At 36.4% G+C, this 15,984-nt stretch overlaps 2 protein-coding genes across 3 annotated transcripts; one reads left to right on the top strand and one right to left on the bottom strand.

The window, feature by feature from the left end:
- Positions 1-26: 26 nt before the first annotated feature.
- hmbsa (hydroxymethylbilane synthase a) lies at positions 27-8,049 on the bottom strand. Of its 2 annotated transcripts, none has more exons than XM_056745810.1 (14): positions 7,879-8,049; positions 5,505-5,558; positions 4,812-4,884; positions 4,285-4,334; positions 4,098-4,153; positions 3,789-3,866; positions 3,448-3,525; positions 3,134-3,209; positions 2,849-2,962; positions 2,538-2,576; positions 1,668-1,787; positions 1,223-1,276; positions 977-1,063; positions 27-854 (listed from the first exon to the last, which is right to left on the bottom strand). In XM_056745810.1, the coding sequence occupies exons 1-14, from the start codon at positions 7,903-7,905 to the stop codon at positions 684-686; spliced, it is 1,077 nt and encodes a 358-aa protein (XP_056601788.1). In that variant the 5' UTR covers positions 7,906-8,049; the 3' UTR covers positions 27-683. The 2 variants fall into 2 exon arrangements, with proteins under 2 accessions (XP_056601788.1, XP_056601789.1); XM_056745811.1 differs by lacking the exon at positions 7,879-8,049 and adding an exon at positions 5,647-5,733.
- Positions 8,050-8,504: 455 nt separating this feature from the next.
- On the top strand, positions 8,505-15,161 carry arcn1a (archain 1a). The gene is made up of 10 exons (XM_056747093.1): positions 8,505-8,645; positions 9,966-10,229; positions 10,482-10,661; positions 11,888-12,093; positions 12,238-12,402; positions 12,491-12,656; positions 12,773-12,920; positions 13,027-13,135; positions 13,299-13,503; positions 13,746-15,161. The coding sequence occupies exons 1-10, from the start codon at positions 8,643-8,645 to the stop codon at positions 13,833-13,835; spliced, it is 1,536 nt and encodes a 511-aa protein (XP_056603071.1). The 5' UTR covers positions 8,505-8,642; the 3' UTR covers positions 13,836-15,161.
- The last annotated feature ends 823 nt before the right edge of the window (positions 15,162-15,984 follow it).

Raw genomic sequence — 15,984 nt, 5'->3', positions numbered from 1 at the left:
TTTATACCGTAATAAACAACGTTAAATTGGTTTTGGTCACTTTTTATTAACAAATCCCTCAGATGTTACGGAGTACATGAAGTTGCTGGTCTTGACACACGGTTAATCAGATATATTTATACACACAATCCGCAGAACACTAGTTATACAAGTCCTTCAGACTTATTTAGCAGTAAGGATTTTGCATGTTGTGTAGACAATTCTCAAAACGTTAAAAAAATAGAAAATCAGTAGTCATATTCCAGTTTTCCATAAAACCAAATGCACCAGATATTAAAACATGGATGATTTACAGATGATCATATTTTGTGGGAAGTACAGTAATGCTTCACATTGTAAAACTTGTAAACAGTTTTTATCTTTCAAGAACTAGCACCACCTGAAAATATAAGTGCAAGTTTATCAGCATACATTATGCAACATTTGAGCATGAGGCAGATGAGGAAGATGACTGGTGTCATCACAGTTATAAACATGCACAGAAGTGACTTACTAATATACGGTGTATATATGTGTGTATATAGTATATATTTATATAAACTGATATATTCTCTCAAACTGTTGTTTTCAGAACCCTAGGACTTGGCTACAGTGCACACTGTTAAGTGTACAACATTTTCAAGTTAACACTATATGGGCAAGAGTTCCTAAACCGAGTTCAGACACTCCAGCACACAAAAATGTTATTGAGCATCATTTAGTTTTCTGGCTGTTGTAAGAATTTCTTTGGCCCCCTTATCAAGGAGTAAATTTGCCAGGTCTACCCCTAGTTTCTCAGCAGCTTCAAGTGCGACAGAAGATACGTTGTTGGCAGTGACTCCAACGTGTACACATTCCTGTGCGCTCTCGTTCACCTAAAAGAAATAACTGGGTGTTAATAATCATTTCTAAAAGACCCTGACATCACACATTTAGGCTTAACAAAGAATAAGCTTTGCAGAGACAAACACACACACAAATCCTGTGTGACTCTTACTTTGTTGTCTATTTCCACACATATCTCCACAGAATTCTTCAAGCACTCAGAGCCATCCAAACTAAAAACTGCCCCAGTCAAATACAACTGAAAACAGTAAAGAGATTATTGAATTAATTTTGTGCAAACATTGACAACACTCAGATGAATAAAATATCTCAAATAAAAATATCTACATTCAGTAAAGTTGTGTAGTGTAGTGAACTGAATGCTTGCAAAGTTATATTCTGCCTTTAGTGGTATTACCATGGAGCCATTCAATTCTGTATGAACAGCAACAGGCACACTGCAGCCTCCTTCCTGAAATCACAATAGGGGACAATGGAAACAGTAGTGTGAAAGCCATAAGACACTTTGCACAAGCCCCTCACCCACATGCCATCTCGGTGTGGAGGGAAGGCCAACGCTGAGAGCAATACATGCGTTTTGGCTAATTAAGCACAAAACGGTAATTCCGAAAACACACATCACATGTTTGCTTCCGAACACACTTAATAACCCATAATGGCTTTTACAAATGGATGGATTTGTTTTTGGAGCTTGAACATTTTGGAACCTATGTAAATAAATGACAAATATTTGTATGCATTTTAATTTTTGAGTGAAATATTCCTTAAACATAAACAATTACACATTTTGAAGAGAGAACATTGGTGTACGTGTGTGCATTCCAGTAAGAAAGGGGACCCACCAGCTGCTTGAGAAAGGCTCTCTCTGAGATGCAGCGCAGCATGGTGTCTGAATGAGTCAGGACAGATACCATTTTCAAAATGTCTTTATCTTGTGCTCTGACTTCCACTGCCAATGCTCCCTGATGATAAAGACAATAATATTATAGTCCTGCATATGATTAAGGAACACTTCTGAGGACAACTGGTTTTAAAGTGATAGCTTGCCCAAAAATAACAATCCTGTCATCATTTATTCACCCTCTTGTCATTTCAAACCTGTATGACTTTCTTTCTTCCACAGAACACAAAAGAAGATATTTTGAAAAATGTTGCTAACCGGACCCCATTCACTTGCATTGGTTTTGTGTCCACACAAAAGAAGTGAAGTCAATAGAAATTGGTCCAGTGCTATTCGGTTACCAGCTTTTTCAAAATTTATTTTGTGTTCTGCAGAAGAGAGAAAATCATAAAGGTTTGAAATGACAAGAGGGTGAATAAATGGTGACAGATTTTTTATTTTTGGGTGAACTATCACTTTAATACTCTTTCACATTTCTATAGAGTTTGCATACAGCACTATGTGTTTGTTGTATGTGCATACATGCAGAACACAACAAATATGCACATTTTAAAAGTTGTAACCGTTGACATAATTCGTTAGACAGGTGTTTCCTCCAGTGCTTATAAGGTGCAGTAGCAGAACAGTTGATCATACAGCTGCAGGTGCCTCTTTTTTTTAACAACCGTATAAACAACTGCTAAACAACTGTATGAAGAGCAAAAAACTTAGAAGAAACCTGTCATTATAAATCATTTTGATACAGTTTTAAATTTAGTGTAATTAAAAATAATGCTATTTCATAAATGGTTGTCCATGTTTGCGTACTTACTTGGCCAACAGCATACATGCAATCTTCAGGACCCAGAATCTGCAATTAACCATTTTTAAAAAGGTTAATAGCCTAACTAAATGCATTACAAATAACTCCTAAAAGATTGCCTACTATCCTTATATTTGGTTACATTCTCGCTATAAACTCATATACTGTATTCCCACATATGATATACCTTTAATTGTTGGCATGAAATGTGAAGCTATTCTCTGAGATCAATTTGATTGGATTTCTGAATATCCAATTTGATTAAAATGCCCTTGAATCTTCAGCTCGAAAAAGTGCAATGAAACAATGAATAAACCCACCTGACTGATTCGGGTTTCCCATCCCATGCGTTTGAGGCCTGCGGCAGCCAGAATAATGGCAGCATAGTCTTCCTTTTCATCCAGCTTCTTAAGACGGGTGTTTAGGTTCCCCCTCTACAGCGGTAAGGTCAAGAAAGAATACTGTAGTACCATAAAAAATGCTACATACAATGAATGGAAACCTCCGGATTCAGCAAACACCTAGGAAATGTGTTTTTGCTCGCTATTTTCATGAATAATACATTAAGTATCCACACAATGAAATTAATGAAAACGGGAGGATACAATATTTTCAAACTCCAGTTGAGGGAACCTTTTCTTCAGCTGAGCTGCTCGGCGAAGCGAACTTGTGCCAATCACACTGGAAGTGAAAAGAGAGCTTTCAACATATGCTGACCATGATGTTTCTGATAGCTTTGGTCCTATCACTTCAATAGATGACTATCATAGTATAACATGACACCATCACATAGAGATCTACAGTTTTGAAAACTTTCACTATGAAACTTCTGATGATATTATTTGATAATGGCTCAGCAATGGAGGATGCATGCCTCCGTTTTTATCTGGCACATCATGAATGCTTATTAAGATCTTACCTCTTCTCTGGCAAGCTATCCAAGGTAAGCCCTGCATTCTTTGGATGAAGCACCACTGCATCATGGGGGTTTTCACGCCTTTACAAAGCAAAACAGAGCATATTACAAACAACAAACTACCAACTACCGTAACCATCTTCAACAATTTACAGTAATTATAAATCACAATCTCAAATTAAATGGGATATTTTTGTGCCTTACAACAGGCTTTTCATCAGTTCATTGCGATTCTTGCCCTTTGATCTGAGATGCTGAAATAGGCTCCAGCCCTCCTTTCAGAAGATAAGCAGGTTTGGAGAATGGATGGATAGATATTTGTGTGATACTTTAAAGGTACTTACTGAAGAATGGCTCCGATTGTGAATCCAGGAGGCAATGAGGTAGGTAAGTCCTTAAGAGAGTGCACCACAATATCCACCCTAGTGATGAATAAACACAAGTAAAAAAGTTAAAACACTTGAATTGATATGCTAAATCAAAGACACTAAACGTGTAATACATTACATCTTAAATCAATTAAAAGCACATTACAGGATCATTCATTTTTAAACATTACTTTTTAGAATAGGAAAACCTTAATATAAGATGACATGAAAGCAGACATTCACCAGAGTCTTTGTAAAAGGTCAGTAGTGATTGATCAAACTTACTCATTTCTCTCAAGGGCATTCTCCAGCTCCTTGGTGAAGAGGCTCTTTTCGCCAATCTAAGAAAAGCCAACATAAAATGCATGATTGATGAGTGAGAACAGATACGCTTACAAAACCGTATTTACAAATTATGTCATGCATTCGAACAAAACCTTTACGAATGACAGGACTGAATTTACTACTGTACCTTTGATAATGCAGTGTCCAAGATTTTGTCCCCAATTGTGGACATGGCAACTGAAAATTACACAAACAAAAAGATTCACACAGCTGAATAGTTGTGCACACTGGCTCCGTTTCTGACATCATTGTTCAACTCTTTTGACAAAGACAGTAGGATTCAGCAATGGAGCAGTGGTATAGATTACACATTCTCAGCAGAACACAATCTCGGTCTGTCTTAAACAAGCAGTTAGTGCATGAGGAAAAGAAAGGGAAGAGTAGTGGGGGGTAACAGTTTGAACAAGAACTACAGATCTATGCATATAAATCAAAGATATCAACATTATTTGCTTATCACACCACAATTATTTTTACAAATAACAAAAATACAGGCTAACGCTTTACATTTAGACTCTATTCGTAAATATTTATTATGCAATCATTAACCGATACAACTTTTGATTTTAAAAATGTATTAGTATGTGTTGATATTAACAACAAAAGCAAAAAAATAAACATCCTAATTATTTTATACAGAGTTTTCTCTCTTACCTATCTCAAGAAGAACATCAGGATAAATCTCTTTCAGTCTGCTGGCCACACTGTCCGTCTGGATGCGAGCCAGCTGTGAGACACACACGTCATCATTATTGAATAAATGACAAATGTCATAAAACAAGACATTCCTCAACATTTAAAGTAAGTGACCTTAAGGATTCTCTTAATGGCTCCTATATTAGATCAGTCATAAAATGCTAGCCACTCCCAACCTATGCTGTGGTAACAAGAGGCAAAACTTTTATCTGATCAAAACATGTTCGTTTTCACACCCATTTCCATTTGGCTATCTGCAACTCACTTTTAAACGGTTTCTTCAAGTAATCATAAATTTATACACCACAATTACGTTTCCAATTAAATGTGGGTTTTTTATGTTATTTAATGTTTTTACCGACTTGACTATTCTGCTGATCATTTATCTGGCAGCTGTTAAGAGGAAAACCTGGGAAGTATTATGCAGTACTCTGTGTGGTTAAGATGATCCAAGAACCTCATAATTCATATATTATGTCAACAATTTTGTGATAATTGAACCTTTAGTATATCTTAATATTTTCCAAAGTTACGATTAGTTATAGTTTATATGCAATAAATGTTAATATGTAAAGCTTAAAGTTAAGCATCACAATAAATATGACTAAATAAGAATAATTCATGACATATCACAAGACTAAGTGACATTACCTGGCTCTTCCTTGTTCCCATGCGAATAACCCGACTGAGTTTACCCTTTCCATCCTGAAAGAAAAGGAAATTCACAAAATGAGATATAGTCTCCTCCTTAACTTCTGTGAATGACAATACAGAAAAATCATCAAACCCTCACTCTAATGCACTTGAATGGACCATTCATGTTATTGCTGAGTGAGAGTTCTGCAGAAGATGTGCCTGTCTGCTACAAGGCCTATTGAATGAATGAGCAATTGGTGAAGTGGTTTTTATTCTGCACAGTTTTTTTCTGGGCAGTGCTGATAAACTGGGTTGACTGCCCAACCCCATTCCAGTTGTTTCAACTAAACTGCTGCTTATCTTTAAGTTCAAAACTCTACAAAAAAGATAGGAGAGGTTGGATATAGGCCCTGTCCCAAATGGCGTACTTCATGTGGACTTGTGGTCTCGTGGACTTAAATTGTGTGTGCTTGCCAAGTCTACAAGTCTGTAGAATGTCCCATTCGTATTTTTAGCACTGAGAAGGCTGCTCGCGAGCACCGCCTTTGAGCCCTCGATGCAGTCTTCAGTGAAGCCCGCATCTTTGGAGACTCTGCTGAAGCTACCTACCCAGAAATCCTTGCGAATGACCAATCATAGTATGGATGGTAGGCATGTCATCACGTGGATGTCCGACATATAATGTAAACATGACGGATAATTTTTATATATATATATATATATATATATATATATATTTTTTTTTTTTTCACATTATTGCTTATTTATTTGCTACTAAGCCAACTATTGAGGAATTATGGAAGCCCGTTTCCACCAGGGTTGGGAATTTTACTTAGAATTAGTAAGTCATAATAATGACATAGTATCTCATAATAATAAATACTAAGTCGAAATTTCTACTTTCTAAGTCATAATAATGACTTACTATCTCATAATAATGAGATACTAAGTCGAAATTTCTACTTACTAAGTCACAATAATAACTTACTATCTCAAAATAATGAGATACTTAGTCGAAATTTCTACTTACTAAGTCATAATAATGACTAAGTATCTCATAATAATGAGATACTACGTCAAAATTTCGACTTAGTAAGTCACAATAATGACTTACTATCTCATAATAATGAGATACTAAGTCGAAATTTCGACTTACTAAGTCATAATAATGAGATACTAAGTCGAAATTTCGACTTACTAAGTCATTATTATGAGATACTAAGTAGAAATTTCGACTCAGTAACTCATTATTTTGAGATAATTAAGTCATTATGACTCAGTATCTCATTATTATGACTTAGTAAGTCGAAATTTCGACTTAGAATCTCATTATTATGACTTAGTATGTCGAAATTTCGTATCTCATTCGTATCTCATTATTATGAGATACTAAGTCATTAGTATGACTTACTAATTCTAAGAAAAATTCCCAACCCTGGCGGAAACGGGCTTCCATAAGCAATAAAAACTTTAAATGGAGTGCATTTTCTCAAGAAAATAACCCTCTGATGTTTTGTTGTCTGTACCTTAAATGTGCTCCCTTGTACCCTTTTGTGCCTAGTGCCCTGTAGGTCTGCACTTCCTGACGTCACCAAATGTGGACTCGGAGGAGGTCCACAAGACCGGTGTTTTATGACATTTTTGGTTTTCAGAGATTTTCGGTTTTACTATTCTTGTGTTCTGAGTGTTACTTTAATAGAGTTTTAAAATCATGTAAGGGCAAAACAATCATTTAGTCTGGTGACACATGTATACTATAAAATGTTGCGCCCAACGATTGCAGTGTAAACGTCTGTATTTATTTGCCTTCTCAAAAAACAATGAGACATACAGAAACTGAAAAGCCTGACATTTTCAGTTTCGCGCGCATGCACGAAAGCTCATGAATATTCATCTTAACTCCGCCCTTTGTAACCGAAAATCTCGGAAACCAAAAATCTCGTAATACCAGTGTGCCATTTGGGACAGGGTATGGATATAGAATGCTCAAGTCATGCGACTTGGCCATTGTACACCAACAGTGTTTATGCTTGTTGTTACTTAATGTAATTAGACAACATAAAAAAATACTTAACTAGAATGCAAATAATTTATAAGGTGAATTATAGGTGAATAACATTTTCTTTAAACTTTGACTATCTTTACAAAAATCTCTATCTTAAAAGCAACAAAACAACAACTGTATTGTTATATGTTACCTATTTTATCATAATACATAGACAAGTCTCAAAACATCCACACTATGAATCTAATCCACATGTTGCTACCGTAGAACCGCCTATTTATCCCCGTCACCAATAGTATTACAAAGCGGTTGAACCGATTGTTGACTCAGCCAATGGAAAATCAAGATTTACTACTCGCTTTATAGCCGTGAAGTTCCACTTACTTGACAAATACTAATGTTTTCAGACATTTTCACCAATGAAATGGAGCGATCTGAAGTGCCGAAGGTTTCCCGAAACGTATCAAGAATTTTCTGCCATATATGCAAGTGTTTCGAGTGACTTCCTAATACTACTGTGCTGCCTCAACCTTGCGCGTGACTGGATTTCTGCTGTATGACCTACTACACGAGAACTACACTTCCGCCTTCTCACAACATGTTTGAGTGTGCCCATCATGCAGCGCTGCACTGCGCATACCCACGGCGCATTCCAACGCGAAATTCTGTTTTTAAATGTATCTCATGTTGAATTTAGGCTAATAGCCACTAGTCTTAAAAAATGAATAAGATAAGAAGAATAAAATATTTTTATGTAGGGTTTTGTTGGATAAAATAAAAATAAATACAGAACGTATAGGAAAAACATCACATATGTTTATATTATATTTGACATATTAAAAATATGTATTATGAATCAACTGAAAGAGTTGAAAATTAGCTTGGTTTTCAAATGCAATCTTGTAGTAGAGGGTTGGGCAGTGCTGTGCGGCTGCTGATGTTGGATCTTCCACATATGTCGCTCTGCCCTTTTACCCCGCTGACGACGTACTTCCGGTTGGAGACGTGGCTTAGATTGCTGCCATATTGAGTCGCGGAGCAGAGCACTGCACACAAGTAACTGTTTTATTTATCGCCACGTAGCATTTGTACAACTACACAAACGTCGTTGACATTACTGAAGACAGAAAACCCGCCAGAGACTGAAAATGGTAGGTTGATGTATAAATATTCAAGGAAAACAGCTAATCTTGACAGCAGGTTCCGGTTTTAACCGAGAGGTTGCTACTAGCTAGCGATATGAGGCGATATGATTTTGATGAGCGATATTTGTATTCCTTCAAGACAGACGGTAAAATTGACGTATTGTGTGGATGTAATGTTAATGTCTGACTTTGCGTACTGTCTCTTCTTGAGTTGTTAGTCAGCTGGAATGTGTTGTCAGTTTTCAAGAGCTGTGAGCTAACGTTACCTTACTGTCAATCAATGCAGGCCTGTAACATAGTTGACTTTGCTATATAACTATTAACGTTTCTTAATAATAAGTCAAGTGAACAACTTTTGAAGTAAATCTGTAAAATGAACTAAATTACGTCTAATACTGATTACTGAAACCTTCTTTCATTTTTACCATATGTTCACTTAAGATTGTATGAAAATATGTTATGATCATTGCGTTTATCATAAATGTGCCAACAATTGAAATCAATTCTGATGTAATTATATTTTTCTTACTGACTTGCTTGCCACGACCAGAGTGTTTATTTATTCCTGACAGTATTTTAACGACTGAACAGGTCTGCCAAACTATCATTTGAATCTGATTTATCATATAAAGCTTGAGGGTTTTTTTGAAAGTGAAAAGGAAAGACAAACCAGTCCGTTGTTCATTTATTCTCAATTTAATGCTTTTATTGAATAATGGTGTTTGAGGAGCAGAACATTTGCTTGACTGTTTGTCTTTTCATTTCCTGCTAGCTTTTTTTAAGTTGGTTAACCTAAAAGAAAAGGTGTGCAAATGATTTGATCTTTAATTAATGAAATGGTTTCATTATACTATATGATCATGCCTTTTGTGGTGTAATGTAGTCATTGAGGGTTACATTTAAGGATTTTATTGAGGAAAGCTCTGAAATCTATCAAAAATGAAAAATCTAATGGAGTGATCAGAGGAATAAAAATGTGGTTCAGGGGGACAGTTTTGTAAACATCACATCATGATATGCATTGGTTTTATTAGACTGTGTCTATTTTATTTCTATTAATAGCAAATCTGACATTTTATTATTTTCTTGATGTACATCATCTAACAAAATGGTTGAATCTGTTCTGTCCTTGAGCAATACAGATTAAAACTGCAGTGCAGCAAGCATGAGAGCCAACAGTTGAGTCTGTTTTGCTTACGGAAGGAATGTTAATATTGATGCTTTTCATCCACATAGCGCTCTGGTAATCTTCCCAGAGGACTGTACAGAATGCAATTTCTTTTTTAAATGGCTCACTAAGATACCTGTCGAATAACCCTACTCCAGGTGCTGTTGGCAGCAGCAGTGTGCACCAAGGCGGGTAAAGCCCTGGTGTCGCGGCAGTTCGTGGAGATGACGCGGACACGAGTGGAGGGTCTGCTGGCCGCTTTTCCCAAACTGATGAACACAGGGAAGCAACATACATTTGTGGAGACAGAGAGTGTGCGCTACGTTTACCAGCCGCTGGAGAAACTCTACATGGTGCTTGTTACCACAAAGAACAGTAACATACTGGAGGACCTGGAGACACTGCGTCTCTTCTCACGTGTGGTATGAAAGGAAATTAATATGCAAGATGTATTGTCTTGATTTGGTTAATAAATTAATAACATAAAAAGTGTAATAAATATAATAAAACTCTAATACCAATTTTTATTGTCTTGTTAATGAGTATTCACAATTATTAAGTTATTTTGTAAAATGCAGTATATAACATAAACAGGAATCCATGTTTATCAGAAGTTGTTGAGATGAAAGCGAAGAGAAACAGATTTGATTGTGTTAACTTTCTGCTCTCTGTAGATTCCTGAATACTGTCGTGTCCTGGAGGAGAGTGAGATTTCTGAGCACTGCTTCGACCTCATCTTCGCCTTTGATGAAATTGTCGCACTCGGTTACAGAGAAAATGTCAACTTAGCCCAGATTCGAACATTTACAGAGATGGACTCTCATGAAGAAAAGGTGTTCCGTGCCGTCAGAGAGGTAGGAGAGTCATTTTTTTTCTTAAAAAATAGGTATTCGAAATAAAAAAATAATTAATGGCTTTTTAGTAAATGCGTTTTGTTGAAAAACAACTTGCAATGAAAAAAGCATGTGCTTAGTTTACATAGAACTATTGTTTACAAAGCATCCCATGTGGCACCAGAAGAAATTTGCGTGTTTTGAGTGTTTAGAGTTGTAAATCTAGGCAAGAAGGCTACTTTGTAGAAACCAAATATAATACAGTTTAAATGTAAAATTTTTGTGGTCATTTGCTTATTTCTGTTTATTTAATAGTTTCATTAAGTATTGTTAGATTAATAATAGTCGTCAAAATAACCAACAGGCAGATTATTGAGATTGACAAGTGTTGTTTTTTTATGTTTGTCTGTGGCTTCATTTTAATATTTACATTGTCAAGACAAAATTTTCCTTGTCCATGTTCAATGTCAAGCTTACTGCTTCACATTTAGAATATACTGGGTCTTTTATTGATTTTTAGCTAGAACACTGTTAACATGAATCGTTAAAAACTGTAAACATAAATCGTACTTCTGTATAGTTATCATTACAGTTGTGGATTCTGCTACTTCCCACTTTATCTTTATAGTTGGGATGTCAAATGCTTAATTGTGATTAACCGCATCTAGAATAAAAGTTTGTGCTGGAATAAAATATGTCTGAATGTGTACTGTGCATATTCATTTTGTAAGAAAATATAAAAATTATTATATATCATTTAAATTATTGGTAAATACATGTAAATATCTCCTAGATGTGTATGTGTTTATAAATACAAATTTAAAATGCACAGTACACAGATTTTTCAAAGAAATATTTTGTAAAACTTTATTCTGAAAGCGATTTGACAGCCCTACTTATAGTTATACTCCTTGTGTGAATTGGGCTTAAGACAGCATGTTTAAAATGTGTCTCATGACCTCAGCACTTTGTTCCATTCCATTACACTTCGTCAATCCACGTTTGACCGATAATGTGGCTAATAGATTTGCTTAGCTCAAGTACAAGCATTGGTGCAAATGAGGAGGAGGATTGCTAATCGGTGCTAAGTGTGCAGAATTCATTGTTAAAACAAGCCTCTATTGGTTTAATCCCAGTTGTTCTCAACCCATTGAAGACATTTATAAATTCCAAGTGTCTTAAATGAAGTAACATTTTCTGCTTGCATAATTTACATCACTAACACTAATATGTTGTTCCTCACACAGACTCAGGAGCGTGAGGCTAAAGCAGAGATGAGAAGGAAAGCTAAGGAGCTGCAGCAGATACGGCGTGACACTGACCGTGGAAAGAAGGGGCCAGGCTTCGGCGGTTTTGGCAGCTCGGGCATGAGCAGCAGCAGCAGCAACATGTCTATAATCACAGACACGCTGATCGAACCAGAGAAACCCAAACCTACCCCAGTGCCTGTCAGGTACATCAATGTGCTTTTATTGGAGCAAAGCCTGCCAGCTGGTTTTAATTTCTTTGAGGACTTATCTGACTGAAATCTAGGAGAAATATGTCCTTAGTCTCTATCATAGACTGTATTTTTATGTCTTTTTGATTCTTGTTTTAGGTCCAGTGGTTCGAGTAAAGCACTTAAATTGGTTGGAAAGGGGAAAGAAGTGGATGACTTTGTGGACAAGCTTAAGTCAGAGGGAGAAAACATAATCTTGCCCAGCACAGGCAAAAGACCCACAGACGCATCAAAATCGCTACCTGCTCCAGTCCACACAGAGAGGTAATGGTGGTGTTTTTTCGAATACAATAATCTCACTTGAAATTTACCAAAAGGATTGTCATTAATTATAATTTCTGCATAATTGTAGTGTGCATCTGCGAGTGGAGGAAAAGATTACCCTAACATGTGGTCGTGATGGCGGCCTTCAAAATATGGAAATTATTGGCATGATTACCCTCAGAGTGTCTGACGAAAAGAATGGCCGGATTAGGATGCACATCAACAATAATGACAAGAGGGGCGTCCAGTTACAGGTGAGTTTTCTGGCTTTTGGTCTGACTTGATTGTAGAGACAACTAACTGCCTAATTAAGTTGCATATTATAAATGCAAATTCTAACTCTCCTAATTCCTAATCCTTATTCCCATAGACGCATCCCAATGTGGACAAAAAGCTATTCACAGCTGAGTCAGTGATTGGTCTGAAGAACCCAGACAAATCCTTCCCTCTCAAAAATGATGTGGGTGTACTGAAATGGAGACTACAGACCACAGATGAATCATTCATACCACTAACAAGTCAGTCCTGAACATTTGGCTTTATTATTACAAATTAAAGCTAATGTCTCACCCATAGAGTCACATTGTATATTCTAATAAATATGTCTATTATGTCTCTTTTCAGTAAACTGCTGGCCCTCTGAGAGTGGCACTGGCTGTGATGTAAACATTGAGTATGAGTTACAAGATGACTCACTGGAACTCAACGATGTAGTGATCTATATCCCAGTGCCGTGAGTACAAGTTATATACATTTATTGGCCATTGAACCTTATCCAAAATATAAAGCTCCTAAAATATTCACTGTATTGGTATTATCAGCAAAATATGACAGTTGCTTGTATTAAGGTTGGTGTGGACAAACAAGAATCTTGTTGGCTTTTATAACCATTACAGGTCAGGTGTGGGTGCTCCTGTGATCGGTGATCTAGATGGAGAATATCGTCATGACAGCAGACGGAATATTCTGGAATGGTGTCTGCCTGTTATCGATGTGAAGAATAAGACCGGTAGCCTGGAGTTCAGTATACCTGGCCAGCCCAACGACTTCTTCCCTGTCAATGTCTCTTTTGTCTCCAAAGGCAACTACTGTGACATTCAGGTAAGACTTCTAGGCATTTTGAGCTCAGCTCTAACTAGTTTGCAAATAAGTCTTGCTCATAGTATTCTGTAGCTCAACTAGTTATAGTAAGATCAGAGCTGATTTCTAGGCAAAGCCTTGTACATTGCTTTCAATTAAATATAAAAACATGCAATACATTGTTCATCAGTCACAATTTAAAATGTAACACACTTTTCTCTACTTTTTCCTCTCTCCATCCCTTTGTTGACTCTCTCTGCCAGGTTGCTACTGTGTCTCAGGTGGATGGGGACAGTCCGGTTCGGTTCTCCTCAGAAACATCTTTTTTGGTTGATAAGTACGAAATACTGTAGTAGGAAACTACAGTTTACAACATAATTCCACCCAACATGGCAGAAGAGCAGATAATGGACTGAAAACATTCATACAACTACAAGAAGTGAGAGACATACCACCGGCGGGGCAATGCAATCTTTATCATCTTTAGCATTACTTAAACAGATGTTTTCCTCCAACACGACAATGGTGAAAGTCCTTTTGGCCCTTGCTGGCAATATTGGCTGTACTTGTACAAAAATCGTTTTCTAAAGCAACTTTCCTCTGAATGGCCGACTCAAATAATGTCAGCGAGATATGTGGACTGGATCTGGAGATGGTAGCGGGCAGGTGGGGGTGGGTTGTTTAATTGAAGCCATGATGCCAGTAATGATTAACATTACTATTTGAATTGTGATTGATGATGGTATATGACATCACTGAAAGGGTTAAGTCAATTTGCTGGTGTAATTTCTGTTTTCGACTCCAGAGTAATTTCCCTTGTGCTGTAAAAGTTTTTTTTACAACACTAGAAGACAGCCGAAGACGTCACATCCTATGTGACTGATCCACTGTTGTATCTTGCTTCTAGTAGCCCATCATATCAAGAAATAGATCATAGTCATAGTTTTGGTCAAGCTCCCTCTTTTGTTCATACATTTATTTTAGTTCATGTTTCAGTCTGCTGTAAACAGTGTTTAAAAAACCTGCCAGATTTGTTTCTTGACTGGTTTGTTGTTCTCCTGTTTTAAATCATGCTGTGATATAAGAATGCCAGTGTTGCATATTCACATTCTAAACTTTTCTTTCTCAAAGCATAATTAGAGAGACTGAGTAATCTAAGAGAACTGACCTGTAAATTACACAGCAGAACATATAAGGCCAAATATAATGTTTTACACATGAATTTGTTATTAAAGCTGAACACATTTCAGACTCTGAAAACCCAAACATACCAGTAAGAAGCAACCCCCCCATCTGAGATATGTTTTATGCAGGTTGATCCCCTCAGTGAAGGTTGAGGATCAGACCTGTCTTTTCCAGGAGTAACCTCTGGTTTTCAAACAAATCTCGAGCATCAACCCCATATACCACACTGTAGAAGAGTAAACAGGCCTCATTCTTTTTGTTCCACGTAATATCTTGAATGTCTCTGCATAGTTTGCTGAGGGGAAGGACATTAAATGTTTTTGTTTCTTTTTTTGTTGTTTTTTGTTCAGCTTTGAAGGAATCATATTGTGGTTTGGGGAACGGTAGACATACACCAGAGATTTTTGTAACCTTGTAAAATAATGAATTAGGGATTCATGATGAATAACATTCCAGTGAAAACATATAAAAAATCATTAAAGAGTTTAAAAAGATCCTTTGAGAACTATCATTTATTTTGCTGTATTGTTTTGAATGTTATGTCTCGTTGGTCGCATGTTCCAATTCAACCGAGTGATTCATTATTTTCCATGTAGTTTTTTTCCACTTTAAAACAGGGTGGATCTTGAATAAAGTGGGTTGTATGTGCTTGAGTGTAAGCACTTGAGCTATGTGTATAATTCAAATAGATTATTACTATGGGTCTTACTTTTTGGGGTGTTATATTGTATCTCTCTAGATCTTTTATGTAATTGTATTTTAACAATGAGTCTGATGGAAAGTGCAGGATAGAGCAACAGCAAAATTATGATAAACTGGCGAGAAGACTGTATTGGGTTTAACAGTTATGGAGTATAAATGCTGTTCTAGTGGAAACATTTTCTACCTCCTGCAGGATAAACTTGAATTTCTGAATGAGCTGGACTATTCATTTCACTCTGAGCTCATACCTTAAGACCCTTTCCAATGATTTTCCTTTTATTGAACCAAGGATGAAAGTCCACAGAATGGTTCCTAAAAGGGTTCGCTTTCAAGTAAGTGAGTTTTCAAGCTTGTAATGTTTATATGTTGGGTCTGTTTAAGGAGATTTTTTTACACAAATGCTTGCTTGGTGCGTAGTAATGGTTTTGTTGTGTTTCAAACTCCCCGAGTTAAATTAAATGGGCTTCAATGAAGATCATTTTTGTGACTTCCTATTTCCTTTCAGTGAATTCCTTTTTGTTTTTGTAATTATAAAAACAAAAAAGCATTTGACTTTTTTAATGGGTAAAGTGAACGCATTAAAGTAGGATTTAATTATGTAATAAATAGATGTTT

This window comes from Triplophysa dalaica, chromosome 4 (genome assembly GCF_015846415.1).
Source record: "Triplophysa dalaica isolate WHDGS20190420 chromosome 4, ASM1584641v1, whole genome shotgun sequence".
NCBI lineage: Eukaryota > Metazoa > Chordata > Actinopteri > Cypriniformes > Nemacheilidae > Triplophysa > Triplophysa dalaica.
This window is presented reverse-complemented; position numbering and strand designations above follow the sequence as displayed.

What these genes read in the sequence shown, in the direction of transcription:
- arcn1a (XM_056747093.1), top strand. An exon ending in TGCGTCTCTTCTCACGTGTG is followed by an intron (nt 10,230 to 10,481) that starts GTATGAAAGGAA and finishes TGCTCTCTGTAG; the next exon opens with ATTCCTGAATACTGTCGTGT. An exon ending in GCTCCAGTCCACACAGAGAG is followed by an intron (nt 12,403 to 12,490) that starts GTAATGGTGGTG and finishes GCATAATTGTAG; the next exon opens with TGTGCATCTGCGAGTGGAGG.
- hmbsa (XM_056745810.1), bottom strand. Translation starts at nt 7,905, where the DNA reads ATGTCTGAAAACATTAGTATTTGTCAA. An exon ending in GATAGCTTGCCAGAGAAGAG is followed by an intron (nt 3,210 to 3,447) that starts GTAAGATCTTAA and finishes TTTCACTTCCAG; the next exon opens with TGTGATTGGCACAAGTTCGC. An exon ending in GAGCCTTTCTCAAGCAGCTG is followed by an intron (nt 1,277 to 1,667) that starts GTGGGTCCCCTT and finishes TTGTGATTTCAG; the next exon opens with GAAGGAGGCTGCAGTGTGCC.